We start from the raw sequence: 26,863 nt of genomic DNA, 5'->3' as shown, positions 1-26,863 counted from the left end.
ATAAAGGTTGATATGAATCCAGAACCTCGTGCTCGGATATATTTATACATCTCACACCATCGAAACTAACCTATATGACGCCACCAGACTGTTGGACCTGGTCCTGATTTTCACCTTGCTGCCAACAACTGCCCAGAGCCGCCGTACTTCCAATCAGCTTCTCGTAAGTCCAACAGACAGTCCTCCCATTCCGGCGACAACGCCGTTTTGATAGTCCCAGACGTCTGCTTACCCCATTCACCGAGCCATATGTTTCCTCTCAACCAATGTAAAATAATGCCGTAGTTCGCCACCAACGCCAGCGCAAGTGAGTCTCCGGCCGCCACGAGCTGAAAGAATCCCGCAGGCGATATGACCGGGAATGTTGAGATCGGGGCTCGGTGAGGGATGCTCACTGCCGAGGCAAATTCCAGGTTCAATCGCAGCGCGGCCAGTGCGTCGATGTACAGCTCGCGTTGAGGCGAGGCGGTCTTCAGGGCGCGGTCCAAAAGATTCGACAGCACCGTTTCCGCACATTCTGACAACTCCCCAGGACCTCCAGCGAGTGCTCGATTCATCTGGCCAAACAGCGGACTCAGCCGACCCTGCACTAGTTTGTCGAAGCCACTTTTGGCGATCGTCCCGGTGCCGCGGAGCAGATTCAACATTTCGACAATCTGTGCCAATGATTTTTCTCGCGATCCCTGAGTGACACGCTGGAACCCAAGAGAACACATGACCACCAGGCTCGAGAACAGGAAGAGCGCGTCGATGTTGTGGTCAGCGGAGTTGGCTAAATTGTGATTGAAGATCTGGATCGCGCAACCGTGGTGGTACGTTGCGAGACTCGAGTGTCGTTCCAGACCCTGTGTATCGGCGTTGTCGAGTGATAGTAGGGCCAGGTGGAGCGAACTTAAAGCCAGGATCCCGTGCAACAGGAAATCGTGCTCAAAGGCCAATTCGGGGACATAGTACCGCATGATGTCCACCCCTTCAGGGGTAGGCAGGACCAAGTCTGCCACCGTTTCACTCGTGAAACGATCGTAGTGATGCATCAGCCTGAGTCGATCGCGCTCGAGGGTGGTGAACTGTAATAGTGGCGTGATGCTGTGAATCGGCGAGGCACGGCTGCCAGCACTTCGGATGCTGATGCTTGGAGAACCTGGTTGTGAAGGAGAAGAGGTTGTTAGGACAAGGGATTTCGAAGCGGAAGCGGCTTTTCCTTCCAGCCGACTGTTCTCTTCAATGATGACGAGGCCAGAGTCGGGAGAATCTAAAGAGCAGTGTTTGCCTATTCGATCGCATCTTCCACAAGTGGGCCTTTGCTCGTCGCACTGCAAGTCTAGTATCAGTCTCCTGGGAGGTGACTACATGGTTGGGACGCGCTAAGGCAGTGCTCTCACCTTGGTTCTATTCTTCTTGCATTGGACGCAGCCATGTCGGCTCTTTCTGTGGAAGCGTCGCTGAGACGCCGGTGGCATCGCTTGACTTCGGACCCTGGAGGGAAAAAACACAATCTGGGCCAATACCGGTTGAATCAGTACCGAGATTCCCCATGCCTAATAAAAGACATCGATGTAGACTGCAACAAGAAATCAATAAAGAGGTAGAATGATGCGCCGCTGCCACAGTCGAGTCTAGACCATTTTGGGCGTGGGCTGGCAGTTGTGGTTTAGCGTCGGAGAGTCGGACGATCAGACAGGCGTATACAATACTGAACTAAGCCCGATACAGTATTTTATACGCTATACGAATACGATGGGGCCGCCCGCCACTCCATACCAACCGTTGTACCGATCGCACCTCGACTGACACATACAAGTCGCCTGTGAACTAGTCCATGTTGGACTCGTGAAATTTCTATCCGAGCTCTTCTGTGACCTAGCTCTGAAAGGAGAATCTATGCCCGGCAGTCCAAAGCGAAAGATACAAATACGCCCACTGCGCCATCAAGCCCCTCCAAGGCCCTCCATCGTCTTCCCATCCCTTTCTTACTACCACTAAGAGAGAGAGAGACAGTGAGATCTCCCAATCGTCTTGTCGCATGCCAATTCAGTCTATGATTCAAGTCTCTCTGCACTCATAGAGCACCACGATGGTCCGCCTCTCAGACGTCAAAGTAGCCAACAGGAACTTCGTCGGCTCTCTCACTTCACCCCTCGTCGCCGTCTTCGTTGGCGGGACGTCAGGCACATGCCAATATGCTCTTCACGCGCTTGTATCCACCACGGCATCAGTAAACAACTCCAACAACAACAGACACGTCCAATTGCGCATATACATTGTCGGCCGCAACCAAAAAGCGGCCGATGAGACGATCGCCCAATGCTCCAAGACGTGTCCAAGTGCGAAAATCACCTTTGTCCAAGCCAAAGACCTCGCCCTTCTCAAAGATGTCGATCAAGTATGCGCTGAAATCACCAGGCTTGAAACTGACGATGCCGCGGATCGGAATGAGAAACCAAGGATCGATCTCTTGGTGATGAGCCAGGCGGGATCCATTTTCGTCACGAGGAAAGGTGAGTGTCATTGTCAGTATCTACACTATAGCACACTACACTACACGACTCATTTTCCGCGCATCCATCGTACCTAATCTACCACTCGGCTGGCTCCAACGATAGGACGACTTATATGATATGTTACACGTGACTAACCGAATTACCTCAGACACATCCGAAGGTCTGGACAATTTAATGTCGCTAATGTACTATTCCCGCATGCGATTTATTGATCGCCTGCTCCCGTTGCTTCTGGAATCCCGTCTTCCCAATGGGTCTGACGACGGGAGCGGTGATGGTGACGGTGGTGGTAACGGACACGGTGCCAGCAGCAGCGGCGGCGGCGGCGCACACATCATCTCCATCTACGCACCACGTACCGAAGGCACTTTATTCCCCGACGACCTCTCCCTCCGCCAGCCAGGGCACTTCACGTACCTCAACGCCCGCTCGCACATAGCGTATTTCAAGACGGCCTTCTTCGAGACCCTCGTCGCCAAGTACCCTGGCAAACTCAGTTTCAGCCACGTCTTCCCCGGTCTCGTGAACACCCCCGGGTTCAAGAACCCAGATCTGCCGACGTGGTTCAAAGTTGTCTTTGCCGTCGTGGGTAGACCGTTGATGTGGATCGTGGGCACATCGCACGCCGAGAACGGTGCGAGGATGCTCTACATGGCCACGCCGCATTATCCGGCCGGTGGTGGAGCGCCATCCAAGGGTAATGGAGGCAACGACCAGAGGAAGAAAAGCAACGTGGCGATCGGCGCCGATGGCAAAAGAGGCAGTGGCGTCTATTTGGTCTGGAATGACAACGGGACCGCATCAACGGAGAAAGTCTACGAGAAGAGCCCTGTCAAGAAAGAGAAGCTGAGGGAGATGGTGTGGAGACACACGACGAGTGCGTTCGAGGAGATTGAGAATGGAAGGGTGTTTGAGGGTTAAGAAGTGACCAGCAGCCAAAAGGACGGCAGTAACCGACTGGAGGCAGAAGGCGATGTATATGTTCTATGCAAATCCTCATAGGCGTGTCGGTGTGTTGGGACTAAAGTCAAGTTTCACGTCTGTGATTTCGGGGAAAGCAAAATCTGAAAAAAAGAAAATGTTGGGTTTTGCTGTCTCTCTGGGTCAAAGTATATTCACTGTGTGTCTTGCTGTCTCACAAATCCTAGATCACTCCCTCGGTACCCACCGCACTCTGTACCCCTGGGCTGTGATCCTACATCGTACATGGTTCCTGTCCTCAGAACAATTTCACAGCGCTTTCCATTTGCACATCATCCCCAAGAGTAGACAGCCTTTGTGTTTGTGGTTAGACACCGGTGTGCCGCAAGATGGAATATCAATCACCCTGACCATCGGAACGTGGTGAACGGCACTCAAGTCAAGGGGCGCTCTAGTAGTACCGACTCGATCGACTGGTACCGTTCACACCGTTCGTAGTCGCACCGCCGCCCTGCTGGGATGATGACGACCCCGAGCCCGAATTTCCTTTCTTGCAGTCTGGACAGTTGCCTGATTTCGGACCCCCCGTAAATCTTGGACGGGAGCAATTACTGCCACATCGTTGTATAGGCTGTCGGTAAAAATGGCCGCACCCTGAGTAGTTGTTTATCTCGACTGTGCACATCTTGGTAGTGAGTTCTGAGTGTTCTGAAAGCGTGTCGCACGTGAGATTGGAAGCTTTGTTTTCAGTTGTGTGCCTAGAGGCAAGATAGAAGACCGCAGACTGAATATGTATATGCCAGATTGAAACATATATATCTTGTGAGATTTCAAGAGGGTCATTATATACCTGTCCGAAACGCGTCCGTGTTTGTCTCAAACGACTCTGGAGATCTCTGGTTTGGAAGTGACATGAATCCAAACAGCAATGTTGTATCATCGACGCAATGCTCTGGTCCAGCGATTGCTAAATGTTTTCAAATTAGACCACACTGTCACCCTTGCCCGATGAGTCGATACTCACATGGTGAATACGACAGTTGCAGTTCGGTCACACTTGACAGTCCGATTCCACACAGAAACGGCCTTCAAACAAAAACAACCTTAGTGCTTCTCCTCAGCCTGGATCTGATTGACAATTTCAGTCGATGCATGTTGGGCCCGCACCTTCTCATCGAGGTGCAAAGGCTCAACCGAATCACCAAATAACTCGCCAATATCTTCAAGCGATCTCCCCTTCGTCTCCGGGAACCAAAAGAAAATGGCCGTACCGATGACCGTGGTGACGGCGATGAAGACGATATAGTATCTCCAGCCGACAGCAGCAAATGCAGTGGGAGCGACCTGTAGAAAAATGATCGTGGCAACGAAGAGACCAGAGATACTGACAGCCAAACCTTTGGCGCGGACAGGGGTAGGGAAGATCTCGCTGGCGTAGATATAGGATGTGGCGTCGCAGGTGGCCGAAAAGAAGGCGATGTGCAAGAACAGGAAGAACACAGCAGCCGACGCGAGTCCTCTGTCTCCGGACTTGTTGAAGAGGTCAACAGTGATGCATTCACCAATCAAAGCAACCACACAACCTGCATAACCCCACACCAGCATATTCGTGCGACCGACTCTGTCAACCATAAGAGAGTTGAGTAAATTTCCAAAGGGACAGACCGTGATCCAGCCGCCTTGGATGAGTAGCTGTTGAACTGTGTCGAAGCCCAGTGACGAATACAAACTGGGCCCATAGTTGTTGATTACCAGCGTTCCTGAAAATATGTTAGTCTGTGTTGGACATCGGCATAACGGTCCCGCCTACCTGTCCCTTGGCAGCCAAAAAGAACCAAGAAGCCCATGATACATCTCTTACGCATGTGTGGCAGTCTCCACAAATCCATCATGGACAGAGCTTCTTGTCGTTCGTGGAGGATTTGCCCCTGAAGTAGTTTAAACTCCTCCTGGATAGCCTCCTCATTGTTGACAATATTGTCTCTCGTCTCGGCACGAACCGCCTTGAATGCCTGATATGCATCCTCAACACGATCGCGATCGATCAGCCAGCGTGGGCTCTCAGGCAAGAAAAGCACACCGATGGCAAGGAACAAGGGTGGCAAGCACTGGATAGCCAGAGGAAGCCGCCATTGAGCACCACTGGCGTTCACAAAATAGAACCCCAAGCCGACCCAGCTGGCAAGAGTGTAGCCGACGCAGATGAGCACACCATGCATTCCGACGAGCAAGCCTCGAATCCGTGGCGGTGACATTTCTGATTGATACAGAGGGACAAGACCGACGAGAGCGCCAATACCAAAGCCGGTGATGAGGCGCATGACGAGGAACATGCCGATGTGCACAGACCCGGCTTGCAAAGCACCACCGACGACAGTAATGATCGAGTATAAGAGCAGAGATTTGCGTCGTCCAATCCAGTCAGGAAACTTGATCATGGATAAAGACCCGAAGAGGCCACCAGCCTGGTAAAGCCCATTGATGGCGCCAATTAGTTGAGTGGCATTCGAGCGGGTGTCGAGGTCGAAGTAGGAAATGAAGGTAGGCTGGCCAAGAGTTGTTGCGATGATGCTGGAGCAGTATCCATAGGTTAAGGAACCCAAAGCAACAAACAGGACGATGAAGAACCGGATCACTGACGCTGAGAGAGCCATGATACGGACTAACGGATGCGAAGTAGCAAACTGGATCTAACGAAAGTCTGGGGAAGTAAGTTGGGGGGTCTGGGGCAGTCCTTATACTTGGACTTGACACCCAAGCTCGTCCGTCACAAGAGGAAGTTGCAAAGAAAATAATAAGAAAACCCGTGTGGGAGTCTAGAAGCAACACCGACAATCAAATGGCCACGCCGACCGGGGGCGAATGTACTTCGTACCGTGTGCCGAGCCATACGATGGGGTATTACCCTGCCCGACCCCAATTGCGGCACAAGATTAGCTTAGTTGTATAGCTTGATCAAAAGTGGCCTGGCCATGTGGAGGATCGAATATTTGACACGACCTGGGCGAATCAAGATTGAAAGTCGAAATAGTATGCCACCAATCAATTTCGTGTGGTAGAATTTCATAGCCGCATGAGTTGTGGGTTTTCAGTCGGTGTTGTACTAGTCCCCCGTACAATCGTCTGAACAAAGACGTGGATGTGGAGCCCGGCCACGGCTTCTGTGCCGAAAGCACCAGCAAACCTCCTTGGAAACGCTGCTTGGGAGGATACATAGTCGCTGATTCCAGCTGTGATCGACAACAACGACACCTCAGACACTGCAGTCGTGACAGTCGAAGTGAAGGGACGGTGGAACAATCCCATCGAAGGGCCCGTCCGATAGACACCATAAAGTCAATGTGGAACTCTGGGAAATGAAAGGCCACCAACCATACCCATCTCTTTCTTCCTTGCATGATGCGCCGGTAGCTGAGACCGTGTCGAAGTAGATCTAGCAGAAGGACTGGTTTTGGTTGCACTTGAGCTTGGGTCAGCAACATGGAAAATATTGTTCTTCATAAAGTCAAGTGCCAAAGACATATACTTTTCAGACTTTCTATGCCTTTGGGACTCGTGCTGCTCTGGGGATAAGCCTGATCGGAATATTTGCAATTGGCAGTTTCCCTGAACGAAGTCGCCAGGTCCTGGAACACGCGGCAGGGCGGTGAAAAATCGAAGACCAACATTTTGCCTGTAAATAGGTTGAGAATCGACTCTTTGCTCCCAAAGGTCGCAGTCCCTTCGTCCATGAGGCTGTGCGAGCCATGCCTCACCTATTTCTCCGCAAAGGACAACTCAATATACTGGAATCGTTGAGGCTACCACCGCTCGTGCGATTCATGCGGAGGAAGCATCTAGTGTGACGGTAGCTTTTGAAGGTTCTCATGATTCAGGTTTAAGAAAGCGACATTGGGGTGTAGTGTCGGTGACGGTGCTGGTGATTGACTCAATGCTCCATGTGCGAACTCCTGGGTCGATCCCATTCTACATCAGCATCATTACGGCTGGGGTTCGCCTGCGACTTGGTTGGATCTGTCATCCGACATCATGAAAGTACAGTGAAGTGAAGGCGTGTTTGAGCCAATGCATCGGCACAGAGAGATGTGCGACCCTTGGTAGGCATACCGTACAAAGTTGTAAAACCTGGGTAAGGTAGGCAATAGATTATGTAGCTGCTGTGGCCATGGTCAACCCGGGGAAGCAGAGCTCAGGCCCTTTTCTGGGGAGTTGATCTTTGCGGTCTGAGATTGGTCGGGTTGAGCCGCTCTTAGGGTTTCTTCTTCCAGGCGCGGAAGCTCCAGCGCGCCATATTCTTGGGAGAGGCTGTGATGGTGGACATTGTGTGCTCACAGTGAATAGACTTGGTTCCGAGACAGTCTTGATCATAGTGACAATGAGCGCGTACATTGACTATGGTTTCACTGCCCGAGCAGGCGCCGCTGTCCAAAAAGAAAAATCAAACAGTCTGACAAAACGCCAGAATATGGTGTCTGGGTATGCACCAGTAGGATAGTTATTGTCAGACGTGTGTATTTTCTTCTGTGTTTTCCCCTGGCTCGAATCGACCCGCAACTGCGACGATTCGTTGCCGCCAAAATCAACAATTGCGCATTAACACAACACAACACTGTCTTCTTTCTCATTGCCCCAGTGCTGTGTTCACCATCTCACTGCCAATTGCTAAGACTTCACATCTGACAGACCTCGGTCGCCTTCAAACCTCGCGTCTTTCGTCCATCACAACCTCTGTGTCACCACCCACCTCTCGCGCCAGCAACCCCTCGAATTCCTCCTCGCAATGGGTGAATCTAGGTGGGCAAGATATACCAGGCAAGCATTCAGCGTCATCGCTAATCGATATCCTCCAGACAAGAACTACTGGCCTGGCTGAATGGCCTGCTTCAGCTCAACATAACAAAAGTCGAACAATGTGGCACAGGGTATGTTAAAAAGTGCACTCACATCTACAAGGCCACTACTAATGTTTCTAGTGCTGCCTTTTGCCAGCTGTTCGACTCAATCTTCCGTACGTCTTCCCCCATCCTCTCTTGCGTTTCTGTGCGGAATCACTACGAACGGGAACTGATAATCGAATCACAGTGGATCTGCCTATGAACCGAGTCAAGTTCAACGTAAACACGGAATATGCCTACATACAAAACTTCAAGGTATTACAGAGTAGGTCAACCTAATGGTATCACTGGGTCTAACCCCGCTCTACACGCTAACAATCTGGGACTGCTAGACTGCTTTACGAGACACAACATCGATCGTACCGTACCCGTCGAACAGCTTATCAAGTGCAAGATGCAAGATAACCTCGAATTTCTACAATGGTCGAAGAGGTTTTGGGACCAGTACTTTCCAGGGCATGACTATGATGCAGTAGCCCGAAGGAAGGCCTCGGGCGGCGCAGGTGCTCCTGCTGCCCCTGCTGCTGCGCGTGTGAGCACCGGCGCAAGCACCACAAGAAAGACCGGCGCGACTCCTGTCAATAGAGCGGCTCCACGTGCCCTTAGCGCAGCCGGTGGCTCAGCAGTGCTGAAACAAGAGAACGAACAACTCAAGGAAGCTATTGGCGGCCTTGAGAAGGAGCGTGACTTCTACTTCAGCAAACTCCGCGACATCGAACTCCTTCTCCAGACCGCCGTTGAGCAAGACCCAAGCCTGGAAGCCGACGAGAACGGCCTGATCAAACAGATCCAGACCATTCTCTATAGCACAGAAGAAGGGTTCGAGATTCCAGACCTAGATGCCAACGGGGCGGAAGAGCCGGAAACATTCTGAACAGCGGGAGGGGGGAGTCCGGGAATGACATTATCACGATATTGATGCAAAATAAACGAACGACGACAGAAGGCGGCTGTCTTCTCAGGAGACACAACGTAATGCGTCTGGGACGTGAGTGAGACGCGAGAAAAGAACCCCTCTGCGGGTGGTGAACAAAACGGGGAACGAACCAAGGACAATTGCATGCTTTGGCAAGCGGGCGGGGCAGATCTTGTGTTGAAGTAGTATTCATTTACCAGGATGGTGGACGTCCTGCATGTGGATCATTGGGAGCGAGAAAGAATGCCGACGACAAAAGGTGACGGACAGGCTGTTACATGCTGCATTGCAGCAAAGTCGGTTCTTTTCTTAGAGCGGGAAACGAGACGAGGTGATTGATTGATACCCTACGCTGCTTCCATGGTAGAGATTTTTCGTCATTCTCTTCTCCTTTTTTTTGGTATTTTTGTCTCGTGTGTTTTTTCCTCTTAGGGGCTGTCTAAGCCTCGAGCTCTCTTTCCCCTGCCTCTTTTCAGAACGTACCTGGCCCTTCTTTCTCTTTTCTTTGGGGGGGGGAGGGGGTGTTGCTGCTTGGATGACAGAGGGTCGATGACAACAGAGACGGGGTCCCTCTTCTGATTATTGGATCGTATCAAATTCAAGACAGCTCTCGGACAATGTCTGGTGCCCTTGTCCGAGTGCGAGTAGGGGAGGATTACAAAGCGCATTGAGATTTCAGACGTGTACCGGGAGGATGAGGACGCCATCCCTGCTCTTGGGAGAGAGTGACATGCTGCTAGTGAGGTACCTAGTCGGTAAACATTTCACAATCCGCACATCCCAACACCCGAAGACGTGGCTACATCGCGCCCGCCGCCGCTTCCTCCTCCTCCTCCTCCTCCTCCTCCTCGAACAAGTTGAAGAAGACTGTTCGCAGCCTCGCCCTTGATGACACTACTAGTCAAGCCCCGTGGGCGCAGCTGGCTGTTTTGAAGCGACGCCATGTCTTCTTCGGTGTCCTTGCCGCGGTTGCGTCCGTGGCCCATCGTCCCCTTCCTCGAAAGCACGTCGGGTGTCTTTGGCGGCGGTGCTTGCGGCTGCTGCTCAGAAGAGTAATCGCCTGTCGGGTTCTCGTGCGCTCTCATCTCGTCTACATCCTTGTCTTCGCCCTCACCCTCGCCCTCGGACGACGTTTCTGCTGCTGGAGGGCTGCTTGGCATGTCCTCGCCCAGCTGGCTCTCTTCAGCGTCAGCCCACCTCGCTGAAAACGCCGTGGGGGTAATGGTCGGCACGACCAGGCTCTCCAGAGGTCTAACGCGCGGTTTGCGGTCCATGGTCGCTCTGGCGCGCGCTATGGCGACGCGCGATTCAGGGCTGAGGGGCGACGATGCTGGTCGATGGACAGACCTGGGTCGTAGAGTTGACGACGATCCTCGTGGTGATGACGACGATAGTGCGGCTGCACGTATCTCTGGCGAAGATGGCAGTTGTTTGTGTTTGGGGACTGTGAGTTGCCAGAAGGGTTTGGAGATTTGGTTTGTCTGGATCTTGTAGATGGCTAGTTGTAGTCGAGTACGGAGTGTCTCTGCTTTCTGAAAGGACAAGCATCATGTTAGTTAGTTCCCAAAGTCCCGGTTCGAGCTGTCAATGTAGAGAAGGGAAGGCAGACGTAGGAGAGACACGGGCAGAGAATGTGGACGGGTGGATAAACATACTTCGAGCAGCATCTCCTTCCGGGGATCTTCTTTGGGTTTGGGCGGTGGAGCGGGAGGCGGTTCTACGGTATCGACCTCCTCGGGCATTTGCGTGCCATCACTTTGGGATGAGAGGTTGTTTTCAAAGTCGATGAGGCTGGACATGCTCAGGCTGGCCTGGGATGGCTCTTGGTTGAACGTAGGGTGGTCGAGAGGCACCATCTGAGAGGTACTTTGTGTGAATGATACCGCGTGCTGCATGGACAAACGGTCAGTACAAGTAAAGCCTGGCAGCGCAAAGCAAACTTGTCGCATAGGACTTCTTCGTACCATCTTGTCCAATGTCTGCTGGCTTGGTTCGTCGTGGATTTGGAACTCGGATTCCAGTTGTGGAGGTTCTTCTTGCGAGACGTAAAAGGATGTGAAGGCCGTGTTTGGTGTGGACTTGTGTTGGCCCGTGGAAGAAGACTGAGAGGCCGCGTCTTGGTGCTCCGAGGGCCCATCGCTCAGTACATCGACATGCTGGGATAAGAGGTGAGAGCTGCTCGTCCGCTGCGAGTCGTCCGTCTCCTCATTGTATTTTTCGACAATCTTTCGTTTCTGTCCCGCTCGGGGACTGATGGGAGACGCGAGGCGCTTCAGCGGCCGAGGGCTGAGAGCACCGTCTAGGCTTGCTTTTGTCTTTGTCGGGGACAGCAGCACGTTGGGATCTTTGTCGCCCAGAACGCGACGCGTGGGCGATGCTCGAGTACTCATTCTCCACGTTTCGAGGTGGTGGTTGAACTGCTTAAGAGACCAGAGGCGATCTTCTAGAACAGGCACTGCATTAGCATACACGTCGAGAATCGCAGGTACATTGCCAGCGACACTCACCGCATACTAGAGGATTCCGTAGGTAGGTACTCTGAAGGACTTTTGACAACGTCGAACTGAGAGTGTGAATGAGCGACTGGTGAAGCAGGACAGAACGAGAGACCGATCCACACAGCGTCCAGGAATGCAGAATAGCACTGCTTCTATATGCGAAATGCAAATGAACGACGACACGCGAACTTCGCACGGCCAGACTTGAGGGATGAAGTCGCGGTAACACGTACAGTAGAGTCTCGGTGGACGGTGCCTCAGTTCGTTAGCCTCCCCAAAACGCGAACGCATGAGCCCCCGAGGATCAACCCGCCAGCCTGATAAATAATAACGTGCCTCGTGTGCTTTGATTCCAGGCTTGTTGTGCTCCGGCCCGCATCGCCCTCGGCTCCCTGCAGATTTCATCTCTAACTAGAAGACTCTAGCGACTCACGTCAAGTGGATGCCCTGGAATTGTCGCGGGGAAGCGTTAACAAGCGAGTCGAGTCCAGCACCGCCTTCTTCTACGAGAACAGTGCTCGTATGCAGGTACTCTGCCAGAGAAGAATCATTCAAAAGCTACCAACCTCGTACACTACATAGCTACTAGGCGTTGAATATGCCAACAAAGATCGAGAAAACTCTACCTTGAGGTGTCGGCAAGGCTGAAATGAGCCATGAAGCCTGAGTATGCCCGACATTGCTCGAAATTGCACCCTGAGGTTAATGATGTATTGGCTTTGGCCATCTCACGCTATGTACCCGATTTCTGGCTCCCGGCGGCACGTTCTGCTGTTCCCTGGGCGTGGAAACGCGGATATGGAGTAGCAAACGGGGCCACTTGAGGGTCTAGCAGGTGCAGAGAGTTCAGAGGGTTCAGAGGGTTCTCTCTCACGCTTGGACCATTTGACGAACACCTGTCAACCATGCGTTGAACACGGTGACGCTGCGTGCCTCAACAGGAAGAGATACAGGTCTCGAGTCTCATATTCACATCACTCCCACAACTGTTGTTCCCAGCTTTTTCCCCAAAGGTACAAATGATTTACGCGAACACAAATCCAACTCGTTGCGGCATTCATGAAATCCAAAACCACGCTATGCATCATTCTGTGACAAGACAAACGTAAATCCCGCCCCTTCACTCACCCCACCAATGCATGTGCTGGTGAAGGTCCCCGTCGGGCAGACTGCCTGCGCTGCCCTGACACATCTCTCCCAACGGCCTTTGCTGACGTTCAACGTCGCCCCTTGGGTTACCGGGGTAAGTGTGAACTTGGATGTGCCTGAGGCGCCAACTGTGGTTTGAGGATTGCCTCCGCATTTCTGGATCGATCCCGCGATACCGCCGCATATCGAGAGTACAGCGACATTTGTATCGTGAGAATTGAGAGAGACGGTCGGATCGTCACATGTCGTTCCCGTTACGTCGTTGGGGTCTACAGATGTGCTTGCCGGAGAGCGTGGTTGTACAGCATATGGCTCAGCGTTGGAACTATAGACGCTGCTGGGGATTGTTGGGTGGGCGTCGGCCGGGACTGCAGCGTTAGGCCATAATGGTGAAGAAGAGCCGGAGGATGTAAGTAAGAGGAGGGTGAGGGAGAAGGTCGAAAATGAGAACTGCATCGTGACAGACTTGTTGTGTTTGCGTCCGGTCTGGAAGTGGTCTCTTGTTCAGGCTGTGCGGTGTGTTCTTCGAAGGAAGCGGAAATGCGACGGACGATACCAGCATATCATGGGTCTTATAGAACCCCCAGTATCCTGATGCGGATGAGAAGTCGCCTCATCTGGTGTTCCCCTTTGCAAGATGAATCCATAGTCGCAAACACAGGCCAAACGCCGGCCTACTCGCGAGGGATCGGTGGAGAGGATGTCGGCCGGGGCGATACTCACGTGGGCTTCGCGTGGTTGAAGAGCCGTGTCAGGCGTCGGAACGTCCTACCAGACCCTCGAGGAAGTCGGCACGCTCGAAACGCCATAAGAGATTCGTTCGTCTCAAGGCTAGAATCGTGAGGCAGTGTACGTTCCGAGTTGGGGTGGCTAGTCCGGTAGCAGCCGAGGCTGAAACTGCGCGATAGATGTAAGCGAGGCTGCAAAGAAACGATGGTGCTTATGAGACTCTTCTCTCAACCTCGTTTCTTGGGTTCGTGGGGTTCTCATATCTGGCTGGCATCACCGTCAGTTGCGAGGTCTCGAGAAGGAATACCAGATGTCGATCTCACAACCACGCCGGCCGAACGGACAGAATTGAGGGGGGCGATTTATTGTGTCAGCTCAGCATTCCATCCAATCCTATGACGATACGCATCGTCTTCACTCATCGTCTCGCAACACAAGACACCTTGACTGGGACTCTTCCTATCATCGCAGTCGTGGAGTATTTCTCCCCTCGGCGCGGCCACTTCTCAAGAATGGTGGCTGCAGAATGCAGGCAGCAACAGAGGATCCTGCCAATCGCGGCTTGTAGACACGCGCTGCTGCCTGGCCAAGGGATCGTGACAAGCCGAATCGAAGCACGAATGCAACGCGATCACACGTGCCGTCCAGCGTGAAAAGGCTTGGGCATTTGTTGTCAAGTGACACCAAGGTTGCGTCCCCGTCAATGAGCAAGAGAAACCCGTCGGCCTGGCCAATGCTTGCGGGCGTTTGGACTCTTTGACTTTGGCATTTGCCGCGGTTGAGCTGCTGATAAGCATCTGCGCAAGGTGAGTAAGGTGACTGCGTGGGTATATATAATCATTCTCAGGCTCAGTCTCAGGCTCAGTCTCGAGAAAAACACCCTCTCCTAGCTCCCTCGTCTCCCCTCCATCAATTTGTTTTCGTCTACCAGAAAGACATAGCAAGAGACATAGCAGTACCTCTCAATCTGTGATCGTACGTCCTCCCTTAAGAGCCAAGTCAGTCTCCCTCTCGTACCGAGGTACCTTCAATATGTCATTGGTCCACCATCTCTGCCTGCCATGCCCGGCCAGCAAGCTCGAGGCCGAAGTCGCCTTTTTCTCCAACGCCTGTGCACACATGGGTGTCAAGGAGGTTATGCGGCCTGTCCCCACGGTTGTTGGCCTCGGAGAGACGGCGCCCTGGCTTTGGATCTCGGGAGTGGATGGGAAACGTGAACCCATCGCAGACACTGAGCAGATCCATCCGGTTCACCTGGCGCTCGCGGCCAAAGGTATGTATCACGCGGGAGCGCGTACCCTCTCTCTTCCCTCCAGCAATTCCTTGGACGGCCACCCCTGTTGACAGACAGCGCAGACCAAGCCCAGGTGGATGCGTTCTATGAGGCGGCCCTCAAGGCCGGCGGGAAAGACAACGGAGCTCCGGGCCTCAGACCTGAGTATCGTTCCAATTATTATGGGGCGTTTGTCATCAGCCCCGCGGGACACAACATTGAAGCCGTAATCTTTCTGCCTGAGTGAGGCAGCAAATGGAAGTAGCTGATGTAGCGATCGGGCCAGCTGAGCTGGCAAAGGAGGTGCAGGTCTACGGAAGCGGAAGCGGAAGCAAAGTTGACAAAGGATCAATGGAAAAACCCGTGACATCCACATAACTATCTCTGGTATCAAAGTCATCACATATGAACTGGTATACTATTAGGAAAAGTCGTGACACAAGACAGCTTCTGTCAGTTCCAAAACCGGTTTCAATTCCACCGCACACTCTCTGCCTTATCACCACCACAGATCACTTGAAGAAGCTGCTAGACTCGGCACCAGTCTTCTTTCCTTCCTGGTAGGTGGCACTGAGTCGATCGTACAGTTGCTTCACCCGCTGAAGCTCGCTGTTAAGCTTCGCCTTGACCGACTCGTCCTCGATCGAATCAATGAGATCGGCTAACGATTGAGCAGTGAAGAATTTGTTCTTCCGATTGTACAACGGTCTGGCCGCTAGTGTCTCCGGAGTGTCTCCAGGGGCTGGTACCTGATAGACAGATTGGAGGATATCAATGTCATCTACCAGGGGTCAGTATCAGTGGCACCAGCAATTGGAGAAAGGATGATCCTCACAAGGAATGGCAAAGAGATCTCTGCTGTCCTCGTAGGTGAACATGTAGTAAAATTCGTTGAAGCCCGACCATGTTATGCCACTCAGACACAACGAACCTGCAGAGGAGATCGCGTCAGTGGGTATGCAACAAGGCGATCGAAGTAGGCCTGGAAGCCAAGCTGGAGGGACTCACAAGGCTCGTGGGTCGCGAAGAAAATGCAATCTTTGGTCTCGGGCCGACCGTCTTTGGGAAGTTTGAAGAACTGCTGGATACAGTTGATTTCGCCGTGCAGCAATGGTGATTCTCGCTCGTTGTTGGTCTCGGCGAGCACTGTTGAAAGCGAGGCTTTGTCGAGGATTGCGGCACCAAAGAGCTTCGAGCCTTGCGACACCTGTTTGGCCGTGAGAGGCACGATCGACTCCTCGGTTGCCACGAGCAATGCTGTGGCAATGTCCTGGGCCCTGGACATTTCGTACCTCTTTCTTTTGAACGCTGGAGGCTTATGCTGGATCTTCGATATGAACCGAGCGACAATGTCCAGATAAAGCTTTTTATCCTTGAACACTGATTATCTGCGGTCGAGACTCTAATCAATGTTTTTTATAGTTTCTTCTGATTGTCATCGTCAGCAAAGGACCAATCAGCGCTCTCTGGTGGACATTGTGTAGGCGTAGGACTTCGCCGATGAGCGGGACACTGACAATCGGCGAAGCTAAGAAAAGATTTAATCGGGCACTTGACTCGCTTCATCTCGCATTGTTCGCATCTCGCCATCGTCCACCGTCGGTTGTCCGTCGTCGGTCAGGTCCATATCGAGAAAGCAGTGTGTCGCGGGTTGTGCGTGTATACAAAACCAGCTCACCGTGCAAACACTGGTCATTGAAAAACAAGGCTTAGAAACGAAACCTTGTCCAATGCCGGCCAGACCAATTTTTTCAAGCTCATTGGATTGCAGTCTGGGGATGATGGTTGTCGCACAGATCGTGTCATGCAGCACAATTCTGCGCCTTCCACAAATTCCTCACTGCTGACGTTCCGGCGCTTCGACAAGGACTTTCCATCTTCTGCCTTTAGCCTTCCAACCCGTCAACCATCTTTAGTTGCATCTCGCCATCTCGACCTCGCGTTCTGCTCAGCATGAAACCTCCAGTCTAAGATTGTTTGATCGCAACGTTCTGTTCGGTGCATATAATGAGACCTTGGCCTCCATCCCCACGCTGTCGACGATGTTTGACCGCTGTACATTGTTGTTGCAGCTGCTCACCTGGTTCCTGACGAATGTTCGGCCCACGCTCTCTTCAAGTCCCGATGATATTCAAAGTCTGCCGGCTTGTGCTGTCTGATATCCGCTTGATCTGAGACGAATCCTCGTTGCTAACTGCCTCTAGCAAGGGACGTGCGCCACTAATATCCTCAGCTGCTATGCGGGCGCCCAAGGAACCTTTGCGGAATGCGTGAACTCTACCCAATCCCAAATGTACTCTTGTGCCAGGCAAAAGTGCACTTGCAACGACTTTACTGCAGTGGAGAACTGGGTATATGAGTATGGAATGAGTGAGTGCACGCGTTCCCAGGGGACATTTCGAGATCTGTTGACATGTTGTTGGTTACACAGACTATCTGATTAGCACTTTATGGGCGTCGGAAGTGTCATCGTGCTCTGCGTCCGCTTCGAAGAGCATAGTAGTCGGTCCTCCAGTCAGCACGGGTCCTTCTCAGACGACATCCACCTCTACCGTAACCAGTTTCGTCTCATCGCAGACGAGGAATCAAATAACCTTCTCGCAACCCAGCACTACTCTAATTGCCGTTTCCACCGTCTTCGTCTCGATCAATGTCACTCCTTCGTCTGAACAGGGCTCTTCGATATCACGATCGAACACAGAGCTATCCTCGTCTACTCCTCCACCCTCAAATGTTGATGATGCGTTGGGACTGTCGACTGGAGCGAAAATTGGGATTGGCATAGGCGCCGGAATTGGAGGTGGCTTGATGGCGTTTGTCATAGTGTATGCTGTCGTGAAATTTCGAAGGAAGAACAAGTACGCTGACGTTGGAGCTGTTCCGGCGGGAGTGGCAGATCCACCACAGGACCTGTCTCGAAAGTCAGGACAACAGGACTCCAGTGGCTCCAGACTCGATCAGGCCGAACTGCCGGCATCCGAAGTCGTTCGTCCCAGGTCATCGATATTTTCAGAATTGGAAGGCAGTCCAGTACAGAATTCTGCGAAGAGACAGAGACCAACTGGCCAATCATCACCTGATATCACCGAGTAATGGTAGTAGTATTCAGCAGATCGTTCCTCTCATTGTGATCGTCCAAGTTTTCGGCAATAGCACCAATAGTCTATCGGGGGTTTAATGCTGGAAAGCAGTAATAATCAATATTCGTAACCTCACAAGGCAAGGAGCACCCTACTATAATTATTGTCTAGGGAATGCTCTCCAAAACACCCTCCTCGAACCCGAGTCTCGCATGAACTAATTTCTCTTGAGAGTCTCTTGCAAAATCTCGAAGCCAAACCCTTTAACGTCGCTTAGTCTTCTCGCCGCTATTCACCTGTTTGATTTTCATCATGTGCTACTTACTGCGAGAGCTGACGTCCCGCATGTCACGACAGAGGAAGAACGGAGGTCGACGGGCGTGGCCACTCTCAGTAGGCGGTCGCTTTGTTTCTCGTACGGCCGACCCACAGTCCACCTGTTGTAGAACCGAACCTGGATTTTTTTTTATTTTTGGCGGTGGTAGCTATTGTGAAAAAGGAGCGATTGCTGAGGTCATGAGACGATTCGTGTCTGGATTTGCTGTTCGAACAGCGGGGAATGGTATCGACACAAGGGTGCAAAAGCTCACGGAGTCGAGGCTCTGAGCACCTGTCATTCACAAAGGCGGCGTACGCGAATGCGACACGGATCGTGTTCAATGGCAGCGTGGTGCCAGAGTTGACCACACACACACACACACACACACACACACACACACACACACCTTGGGGAGCGTGATGGCCGGCGTCAGGTCCCGCTTTGCTTCTCTCCTCTCCACATCAATCATCATGTGAATAAAGTCGGCGCCGGTGTCGTCAAAGATCGTGAATGGCGGTGGTGAATCGCGTGGTTAATTGTTACCCCTTATATTTCACTTCCCATGCATATTTTTGAAATTGGTAATTCTATAATCGACTCTGGACAAATCCACTCTCTTGTTGGTCCCGAAGGCAAGGAGGAGGCCAGTACTGGTCAACCTGGGGAAATCGAGAGACGAGCAAGTCAGTTCCAATGAGCATTGAATTGAAGGTGGCGATAACTTCGGGGTAATACCAAAAACCGTGCGGTAACAAGACAAGGCAGGGCAAAGCGGGCGGGCTGGGGAGGGGGGAGAGTGGTGATGGTGTAGGGGCGTCGTAAGGCGGTGCAGGGAAGTGCAGTATGGGAATATCGTCCTTGTGGGGGATAACGGCACTCACATCCTTCTCGACTTGATATCCTAGCAACTTCGGCGCGAGCCCCGAGTCTCTCCAGGCCAGAGCCTCGCCTTCCTCCATGGCCACCATCCGCCTGTCGCGCTCCTCTTGCTCCGGCCCGTCGTGTAAGTGGTACAGGTGTTGCTGCAGGTTCCCGCGCTTGACAATCATGGCCGTCCTGTCCTTGCGGCACTTTTCGTAGATGTCGAGCAGCTGCTTCTTCAGCGCGCGCGACCTTTTCGGGTTCGGCGCCCGCGAGAACAACTCCCCCAGCACCGCGGCGTCTTCGAGACACATGCCCGCCCCCGACGCGAGGTAGGGCAGCGTCGCGTGCACCGCGTCGCCCAGCATCGTGAACGCCCCGGACGGGTGCGACCAGGGGTCGACGTCGTTGACGCGGATCTGGAGACGCCACTTGTACACTGATTCGCACAGGGATAGGAGTCTGTAAGTATTACCCCATGGTGGTCAGCACCCGAGAAAACACGAGACTGTGCAGCTGCATCAAATACACACAAGCCTTGGGCCCTGGCAGGGTAACACTGAGACGTAAGGATGACGAGGAACAGAGGACGAGGGAGGACGGAGTAGGCAAGCGTCCCTGTGTGGGTAGCTAGCTACGTAGGGTAACTTACTTTGGTATTCTGGGATCCCAATCTTTAAACAACGCACGCATCTCCTCCACGTCGCCTTCGAGTGTGTTGGCGCTGCCGACGGGCATGTCGTCCGGCACCAGGAGGACCATGTTCAACAGTTTCCCCCCGCGTAGGATATAGTTGACCGCGTGGGCGTCCGGGCCGAGCCAGTAATTCACCTGAGGGTCTGTGACGAAGGGTCGCAACTCCGGGTCGCTGAGCATGTGCTCGGTCGGGATGAGAAGTCTGTAGGCTAAGTCACCCGTGGGCGTCGGCGGGTCAGATCGTGACAGGAGGATTTCTCGGAGGCGAGAATTGATTCCGTCCGCGCCCACCACGAGATCGGCCACGTATTCGGCGCCGGACGCCAGGACCACTGTTGCTGTTTCGGGCTCGTCGTTATTATCGTGGTTGTCGGAGGATGAGAAAGAGGCGGATGACGACGACGACGACGACAACGGTGATGATATCCTCACGTCCACAACCCGCGATTGCACTTTGATCTCAGCGCCGAGTTCGACGGCACGCTCAAGCAGGACCTTGTGGAGATTTGCGCGGTGAAAGTCCCAGTAGAACGTGCCTGGGTAGGGACGCGCGCTCTCCGCAAAGTCCATGGACGAGATAGTGTTGCCTTTCCATCCCAAAATGTTGATCCGAGACGGTTTGGTGGCGTGTTGCTCGAGACGCTCGCGCAGGCCCCAGGATTGTACGACCCGGGAGCTGTTGGGTAGAAGTTGAATACCCGCGCCCACCTCGCCTATCTCGGCCGCCGCCTCCAGGACCGTCACTTTGTGTCCAGCAAGGAGGAGTGCGATGGCGGCCCCGACGCCCCCTAGGCCTGCGCCGACGACGATGATGTCGAGTTGCGTCGAGGGGTCACGCTTTAGTTGTGTTTTGACGGGGATGGGATTTGAAGAGTCCATGTCGATGTCGAAGTTGTAATTGTGACTATTTGTGACCATCGACTAGCGTTAGTTTCGTGCTGTCCTGTTCTGTTGTGCTGGGCAGTGCTGATTCTGATGATGGATTAAGTCACTGATATTAATGTGCTGGTGGATGATGCTGATGCTGATGCTGGGTTTCTGCGTCGAGAAGGAGGTAGTATCGACGCTTGTACCACGATTCACGCAAGTAAAATTAATGTCGATTTCACCCCGATGCTGTACACATTCGACGTCCACATATGAAAACAGTGTTCTCCTCTGGAACGGATCCGGCCAGGCGATAGGAATTTCAATTCAACGGCTGAATCACCTATTTACCATGGATTCTGATCATGAGATCTCACGGACTTCTCCTGTCACACGCAAACATTCATGTACCTCCCGTATGTATATGTTTCACTTCAAAAGAGTACCTGGAGTCTAGGTATTGTTCGAAACTCTGATCGCTTGCATGTCCGGTGGTACAGCCCATGTACGTAGACACATGTGATACTCCATGCTGAAGCCACAGCCTGCCATAGTCTGCATTAATCACAAAGCCACGTCACGCATGATTGATCTGGTACTCGGAAGCTTAACTTTCTGTTGGGAATGGGGGTTGTACATTGTACGGTCATGCAAGATGATCGATTAGGTGTGTCGCATTGTACGGATAACGACCCGGTTGCAAGAATCGACTAGTGTAGTGATGTTGTACAACTGTCAACTCCAGGAAACTAAGGGATCTGGAATCGATCGTCGTGGTGGCGTTGTTGTAGACCCTCCCAACAACTCAAGGGTGGGGGATAAATATCCAGTCGGAAAATGGGGGAAAGAGTGTGCTTCTGTGGCGACGGACATGGTTCGGGACGCTGGACGCAGGGCCATGATGGCAACTGAGACTCAAGCAGTGCGCGATTCGGATGGTGATTTCGTTTGAGTAGTGAAGATGATGCTGTTGAGAAACGAGTTCGCGAGAAGATGAGGAAAAATATGTAGTTGATTCCACGTCACGTGGACTGCAGATACCATCCCTTACCAGTCAGATCAATTTATATCATTGCACAGGGTTCATGTGTCCCATGTATATCGTAAAACAGCTATAGTATCACTTGCTGGGAGATGATAGGAGCACTTTAGTTTCGAGGAGGTTGTTTCAGAATCTCTCCAGCCGGAGCAGGCATCAAGGCTCCCTCTGGAGGAGTGTTCTTCTTCTTAAACTCATCACACATTTGTTCCATTGTTACCCATTCCACACCCTCGTGCTTGTTGATGTGCTCAATTATCCTGCATGCGAAGTTCAGTATGGCACTCTGGTTATCTCGGGCAGGAAATGCCAGGGAAGAACGCAACGTACCTTTCATGCATGAGGACGACATGGGGCCGACCAGAGACGTCGGGGTGAATAGTCATGGGGAACACGAACTCGTCGAATTCACGGTAGTAGTAGTCGAAGTGATCCTACATATCGCCAGTCCAATCAGCATACACGGATCACAAGCGTCCAACAAGGTTATTGAGCACAGGGCTACGGCCTCGTCCAGGAGAGAGAACATACCTTCCAGATATCCTCAATGTCGCGGGGATTGACCCACCCGTGGCTGTTGGCTGAATTCTTCATCTGTAGAGGCCCAAGGAGGTCAGCAGCAAGTCCAAGCATGCTAGAGCCAGGAACGGAATAGGCCTGCTGAGGAGGAATGGGTTCAAGAAACATACAAACATCATTGGTGGTAGGTCGTCAATGTACCATGACCCAGGGATCTCGACCAATCCCGTCATCTTGCCCTTGACGAGGGGCTTCATCCAATCGACCGCTTTCTTGGAGTAGTCGATCTTGGTCCACGTGTCGCCCGTCCGGAGCCAGTACATCTGACAGTCCTCGTGGCCCATACTGTGGTCGTACTCGATACCGTAGCTCAACAAGAGCTCCGTGCCAGCCTCACTGACTTCCCACCACGGCGCCACACTGCCTCGTGGAGGCTTGCCGCAGAAGTCGGTGAGAAGGCGGAACGTCTTGTCCAGAACGTCTTGCTGCTGCTCAAAGGACATGTCGCTTGGGTTCTCGTGAGAGTAGCCGTGCAGACCGATCTCATGGCCCGCGTCGCGCACCATGGCACACTCCTCGGGGAAAGTCTCAAGCGAATGACCTGGGATGAACCATGTCGCCTTGATGTTGTACTTGTCGAAAAGCTTCAGAAGACGTCTTGTGCCATGGGTACCGGCAAAGAGACCTGTATCGAATTGCGTCAATCAGTACACCGTCGTGAGCATTGTTGAAGACACGTCGATGATTCACCTCTGCTGATGTCACTAGTTGAGTCCTCTCCGCCATATGAACCAAGCCAGCCAGCGACGGCATCAATGTCAACACCGTAGCCGACGAGAACACGCTTCTTGCCCATTGTTGGTTTTTCGCGGTGTTGGATGTGGCGGTTCTTCTCGCGAGGTAAATATTTCTTGTTAAAGCGATGATGACTCTTGTCTGATACTTGACGTTTGATGGCTTTCAACTATCACCGATATACCTCGTTACTGAAGCTGTTCTGCGAGTACCGAAACCTTACCGTCACCCTCAACGATAAGGGACACTCAAAACCGTGATGTTCGTTGAACGCACCCCATTGGTGGGAAGTGCATTAGCCAATTGTTTACACGTCGCGGCATAAAGTGGACAGCCGACTGCATCGTTAGATAAGGGCTACGGCCATTGGTATTGGCGTGAAGCACAGGAATGTCGTTGAAGTGGGTGTCGAGTGACAAATGGAGTGGAGCAATGAGGAAGTGGGCGGATTTGGGCGCATCACGGCCAACTGTCCCTTTGACGCTGCTGGGGAGGCACCAGAACCACGCCCAGATAATCACATAATCGTCGTCTTCGTGCATTAGGTATTGGAGTGACACCTAATCAGAGCATCGAGTGCTTAGCGTGGGCTGCAAATTGCCGTCCAGGGGCCCGGTACGAGTACTCGTGGTCCCTCGCTACCAGTACGACCTGACGCCGGGTCCATACTTCCCAAAAATGGGGACTGGACGACACATCCGGTCAGAGCATCGAACCCGAGTGTGTTATGAGCCTTCTTTGAAATGATCCTTGGGAATCGACTGTGTACTTTCGACATCCTCGTACTACCTGTTCGCACTGTGCACACAAGCAATCCCCCTGGAAGCCAGCCTTGCACGTGATTCCCAAAATGAGTAGAGTGAGCCTTCCTCGACAGCCCCTTGATTTGGTCAACTATTGCCAGCTCACACTCTCCATAGTTCTCTCTGAAAGGCCGCACTGCTCTCGTCACTGGCGGTGCTCGAGGATGTGGCCTTGCTTTTGCCGAAGGTCTAGCGGAAGCCGGTGCAGACGTCGCCATCTTTGACGTGATTGACCCCGTCGAAGGCTTCTTTGAGATTGAGAAGAACTTTGGTGTCAAGACCAAGCATTACAAGTCGGTCACATTGCTGTGAGCTCGATGGGAATACTGACAGACCGACAGGGTTGACGTCAGCAGCATTGAAAGCCTCGAGAAGGGGTTCGCTGCGTTCAAGGCAGATTTTGATGGCAAGCTGGACGTATGCGTGCCATGTGCCGGTATCAACAAGAACCTGGCCTTCTTGGACACATCCTTCGAGCAGCATCATCAATTATTAAGTGTCAATGTTATGGGCGTCTACCACACTGCACAGATGGCTGCGACGCAGATGATTGAGAACAAGACGAAATGCGGCAGTATTATCATGGTCGCCAGCATCGCCAGTTATATGGCCATCCGGAGCCAGATGAGCAGTGCATACTGTGGTACCAAGGGTGCAGTGAGAGCCATGTGTCCAGCCATTGCGGCCGAATTGGTTCCCTACGTAAGTGTTGCCCTTCGATGATGGGGGATCAGGGCTGACAACTCGCCAGGGTATCAGAGTGAATACGATATCTCCGGGATACGTGAAGACGGAAATGACTGCTCCGGTATGTGGCAAGATGCTGGTGTTGAATCGTGCTCTGCAAACTAATCTAACATAGTTTCCTCATTTGTTGGAGAGCTGGAAAGACGAGATTATGAACAGAAGAGTCGCACAGCCGGATGATATCAGGGGTGCTTGTGTGTTTTTGGCCAGCGATGCTAGTTTGTACATGACAGGTCAGGATGTGTGTGTCGATGGTGGAGTCACCAAATGGTAGATTGCGGATCATTTGTAGCCCTCAGTTGTGAGAAGTTGAAAGGTTGAAATTAAGAGTTAGCTAGTTCTTTAAGAGCTTGTCTACCACTGCTGCAACACCAAGGACCTTCTCCTCTTCAAAACGACGGCCTACTATCTGTAAACCGACAGGATGGCCATCCATTGTCTCGGGGTCATAAAGATTCCAGTTCCACGCATCATAATCATTCCGAGGCTCATAACCTGGCACCAACGGATCTTGAGATGCCTCAACCTGTCCCGCTGGGAATGACAAAGCAGGATAATCCAGGAAATTCCACACTTTCGTGTATCCCACCCACTTGCATGTCCGGTGTGGTACCGCCGGGTGAGGCATGGTAGGCATCAGCACCACATCAACAGGCCGACCTGATCCTGGGGCTGTTGTTGCATTCCATTTCTCGTTGTAAGCTTGCTGTGCGGCAATCTTCCGTCGATTCAACTGCCAGTAATCGTACACCGAGATAGCCTTGCCTCGATTGATCAACGCCTCGACATGAGGAATGAAAGGCTCTCCACCAGCCTGAACATCTCTACGGATGTCTTCACCTCCATCAGCCGTGTAGAAGAGGTCCTGCATAGAGTGTGAGCAACCTGCAAACGAGGGAGCGGCGTTGACGTACCATGATCTCAATGCATTCTTTATGACCGGCAGAGTTCCATTGTACGAGCTCGTGGCCTGCTGCTTTCAGTTTGGCCGCGAGCTCCTTCAGTGCTCGTTCGATGGGAGGGTGAACCTTCACCACGCCGTCGTCGACTAGTACGCCAATCGTCAGGGGCCTCGCCTGAACCTCCTCGTAAAGATCCTTCCTCCACGGGAGCGGTGTAACCTTAGGATCGAGTATCCAAGGTTTGGCATCAACAACACATTGCATGACTGTGACCAAGGAGGAAAGGCTTCTGGCCATGGGGCCTATAGATGACGGGACATGCTCTTGTCCCTCTGTCGATACTGGAACACCCATATAAGGAAGCCTAGAGCTCTGACAGCTTTCAGTAACTGAATCTCGCGGCAGTTTGCTGGTGGTGCTCTGCTTACCGTGGGCTTCAAACCCCATAGGCCATTCATGTGAGATGGGATACGAATTGAGCCACCTATATCCGTTCCCCAACCTATCATTGACGCACGAAGGGCGAGCAGAACTCCTTCACCTCCAGTTGAACCTCCAGGTGTAAAGGCAGGATTGCGAGGGTTCGTCGTCAATCCCCAGAGTGGGCTCTCCGTCTCGCACCACTGTGTGAGTTAGCGGAAATCTACCTGAGACACAGAGGCAGTGCAGAATGCGCACCATGATACTCTGAGGAAGATTCGTCTTTGCCAAAATGACTGCGCCCAGAGATCTGAGGATCTGAACAACAGCTGCGTCCTTTGAGGCTGGCTTGAAAGCTCTTCCTACGTAGCCTAACGTTGAATCTGCTCCTTTGACATCGAACTGGTCTTTGAGTGTGACAGGCACACCATGTAAAGGACCTATCAGAGCACCGTGGTGTCGATAGTAGTCGTCAAGCTTGGTGGCTTGTACAAGTGCATCTTCAAAGAATACTTCAGTCAAGCAATTGGTCTGTGCAGGGGTTAGTAGACATTAGAATCGGGATACCCAAGCTCAATTACCTTCTGATGTGCTTCCGCGATCCTAAGTCAAGAATGTCAGTATGGGAACAAGAAGTGTTTTGTGGCTTCACCACCTTCGGATATAGCTTGCGGTGACATCGTGCGCAGTAACCTTCCCTGATGCCAGCAACGTTGTCAGATCGTCGACATTATCGATCTTCAGGACCGTATCTGCAACGGCGCGCTCTCCGTTGATCGTGGTCAAGTACCGTTCAACCAGTTTTTCTCGGGTTTCGCGCTTCTCCTTCACCACTTCTTGCCACGGCCTGGACGACATTTTGGTGGTTTGCAACGTAGCTGGGAGGCCAGAGCTACAGGTGGACCGCGCTGCCTTTCAGCGAGATCTTCTCCA

The 26,863-nt window shown here is 52.4% G+C and overlaps 12 protein-coding genes across 12 annotated transcripts; 5 read left to right on the top strand and 7 right to left on the bottom strand.

Moving 5' to 3' along the window:
* Positions 1–110: 110 nt before the first annotated feature.
* On the bottom strand, positions 111–1,460 carry PV08_05454 (uncharacterized protein; the record flags this gene model as incomplete). Its single annotated transcript, XM_016379797.1, has 2 exons — positions 111–1,313; positions 1,383–1,460. 2 exons carry the CDS (start codon positions 1,458–1,460, stop codon positions 111–113), a joined length of 1,281 nt encoding a protein of 426 aa, XP_016235624.1.
* Positions 1,461–2,074: 614 nt separating this feature from the next.
* PV08_05453 (uncharacterized protein) lies at positions 2,075–3,422 on the top strand (the record flags this gene model as incomplete). Its single annotated transcript, XM_016379796.1, has 2 exons — positions 2,075–2,498; positions 2,650–3,422. The coding sequence occupies 2 exons, from the start codon at positions 2,075–2,077 to the stop codon at positions 3,420–3,422; spliced, it is 1,197 nt and encodes a 398-aa protein (XP_016235623.1).
* A 1,104-nt stretch (positions 3,423–4,526) lies between these two features.
* Positions 4,527–6,076, bottom strand: PV08_05452 (uncharacterized protein; the record flags this gene model as incomplete). The annotated part of the gene is made up of 2 exons (XM_016379795.1): positions 4,527–5,182; positions 5,233–6,076. The coding sequence occupies 2 exons, from the start codon at positions 6,074–6,076 to the stop codon at positions 4,527–4,529; spliced, it is 1,500 nt and encodes a 499-aa protein (XP_016235622.1).
* A 2,126-nt stretch (positions 6,077–8,202) lies between these two features.
* Positions 8,203–9,191, top strand: PV08_05451 (uncharacterized protein; the record flags this gene model as incomplete). Its single annotated transcript, XM_016379794.1, has 5 exons — positions 8,203–8,216; positions 8,273–8,344; positions 8,396–8,430; positions 8,505–8,582; positions 8,650–9,191. The coding sequence occupies 5 exons, from the start codon at positions 8,203–8,205 to the stop codon at positions 9,189–9,191; spliced, it is 741 nt and encodes a 246-aa protein (XP_016235621.1).
* An 806-nt stretch (positions 9,192–9,997) lies between these two features.
* PV08_05450 (uncharacterized protein) lies at positions 9,998–13,336 on the bottom strand (the record flags this gene model as incomplete). Its single annotated transcript, XM_016379793.1, has 4 exons — positions 9,998–10,765; positions 10,889–11,122; positions 11,198–11,746; positions 12,860–13,336. The coding sequence occupies 4 exons, from the start codon at positions 13,334–13,336 to the stop codon at positions 9,998–10,000; spliced, it is 2,028 nt and encodes a 675-aa protein (XP_016235620.1).
* A 1,305-nt stretch (positions 13,337–14,641) lies between these two features.
* Positions 14,642–15,129, top strand: PV08_05449 (uncharacterized protein; the record flags this gene model as incomplete). Its single annotated transcript, XM_016379792.1, has 2 exons — positions 14,642–14,882; positions 14,966–15,129. The coding sequence occupies 2 exons, from the start codon at positions 14,642–14,644 to the stop codon at positions 15,127–15,129; spliced, it is 405 nt and encodes a 134-aa protein (XP_016235619.1).
* A 265-nt stretch (positions 15,130–15,394) lies between these two features.
* On the bottom strand, positions 15,395–16,167 carry PV08_05448 (uncharacterized protein; the record flags this gene model as incomplete). Its single annotated transcript, XM_016379791.1, has 3 exons — positions 15,395–15,663; positions 15,718–15,813; positions 15,891–16,167. The coding sequence occupies 3 exons, from the start codon at positions 16,165–16,167 to the stop codon at positions 15,395–15,397; spliced, it is 642 nt and encodes a 213-aa protein (XP_016235618.1).
* Positions 16,168–17,173: 1,006 nt separating this feature from the next.
* PV08_05447 (uncharacterized protein) lies at positions 17,174–17,975 on the top strand (the record flags this gene model as incomplete). The annotated part of the gene is made up of 2 exons (XM_016379790.1): positions 17,174–17,252; positions 17,314–17,975. 2 exons carry the CDS (start codon positions 17,174–17,176, stop codon positions 17,973–17,975), a joined length of 741 nt encoding a protein of 246 aa, XP_016235617.1.
* An 893-nt stretch (positions 17,976–18,868) lies between these two features.
* PV08_05446 (uncharacterized protein) lies at positions 18,869–20,717 on the bottom strand (the record flags this gene model as incomplete). Its single annotated transcript, XM_016379789.1, has 2 exons — positions 18,869–19,604; positions 19,795–20,717. 2 exons carry the CDS (start codon positions 20,715–20,717, stop codon positions 18,869–18,871), a joined length of 1,659 nt encoding a protein of 552 aa, XP_016235616.1.
* A 1,136-nt stretch (positions 20,718–21,853) lies between these two features.
* On the bottom strand, positions 21,854–23,119 carry PV08_05445 (uncharacterized protein; the record flags this gene model as incomplete). Its single annotated transcript, XM_016379788.1, has 5 exons — positions 21,854–22,004; positions 22,075–22,178; positions 22,276–22,338; positions 22,434–22,948; positions 23,014–23,119. The coding sequence occupies 5 exons, from the start codon at positions 23,117–23,119 to the stop codon at positions 21,854–21,856; spliced, it is 939 nt and encodes a 312-aa protein (XP_016235615.1).
* Positions 23,120–23,908: 789 nt separating this feature from the next.
* Positions 23,909–24,882, top strand: PV08_05444 (uncharacterized protein; the record flags this gene model as incomplete). Its single annotated transcript, XM_016379787.1, has 5 exons — positions 23,909–23,917; positions 23,979–24,154; positions 24,203–24,563; positions 24,613–24,669; positions 24,724–24,882. 5 exons carry the CDS (start codon positions 23,909–23,911, stop codon positions 24,880–24,882), a joined length of 762 nt encoding a protein of 253 aa, XP_016235614.1.
* A 60-nt stretch (positions 24,883–24,942) lies between these two features.
* Positions 24,943–26,788, bottom strand: PV08_05443 (uncharacterized protein; the record flags this gene model as incomplete). Its single annotated transcript, XM_016379786.1, has 6 exons — positions 24,943–25,473; positions 25,523–25,882; positions 25,939–26,133; positions 26,189–26,461; positions 26,512–26,533; positions 26,583–26,788. The coding sequence occupies 6 exons, from the start codon at positions 26,786–26,788 to the stop codon at positions 24,943–24,945; spliced, it is 1,587 nt and encodes a 528-aa protein (XP_016235613.1).
* Between the last annotated feature and the right edge of the window lie 75 nt (positions 26,789–26,863).

This window comes from Exophiala spinifera (genome assembly GCF_000836115.1).
Source record: "Exophiala spinifera strain CBS 89968 unplaced genomic scaffold supercont1.4, whole genome shotgun sequence".
NCBI lineage: Eukaryota > Fungi > Ascomycota > Eurotiomycetes > Chaetothyriales > Herpotrichiellaceae > Exophiala > Exophiala spinifera.
Note: the sequence above shows the minus strand (reverse complement) of the source record. Positions and strands in the feature narration are given on the sequence as shown.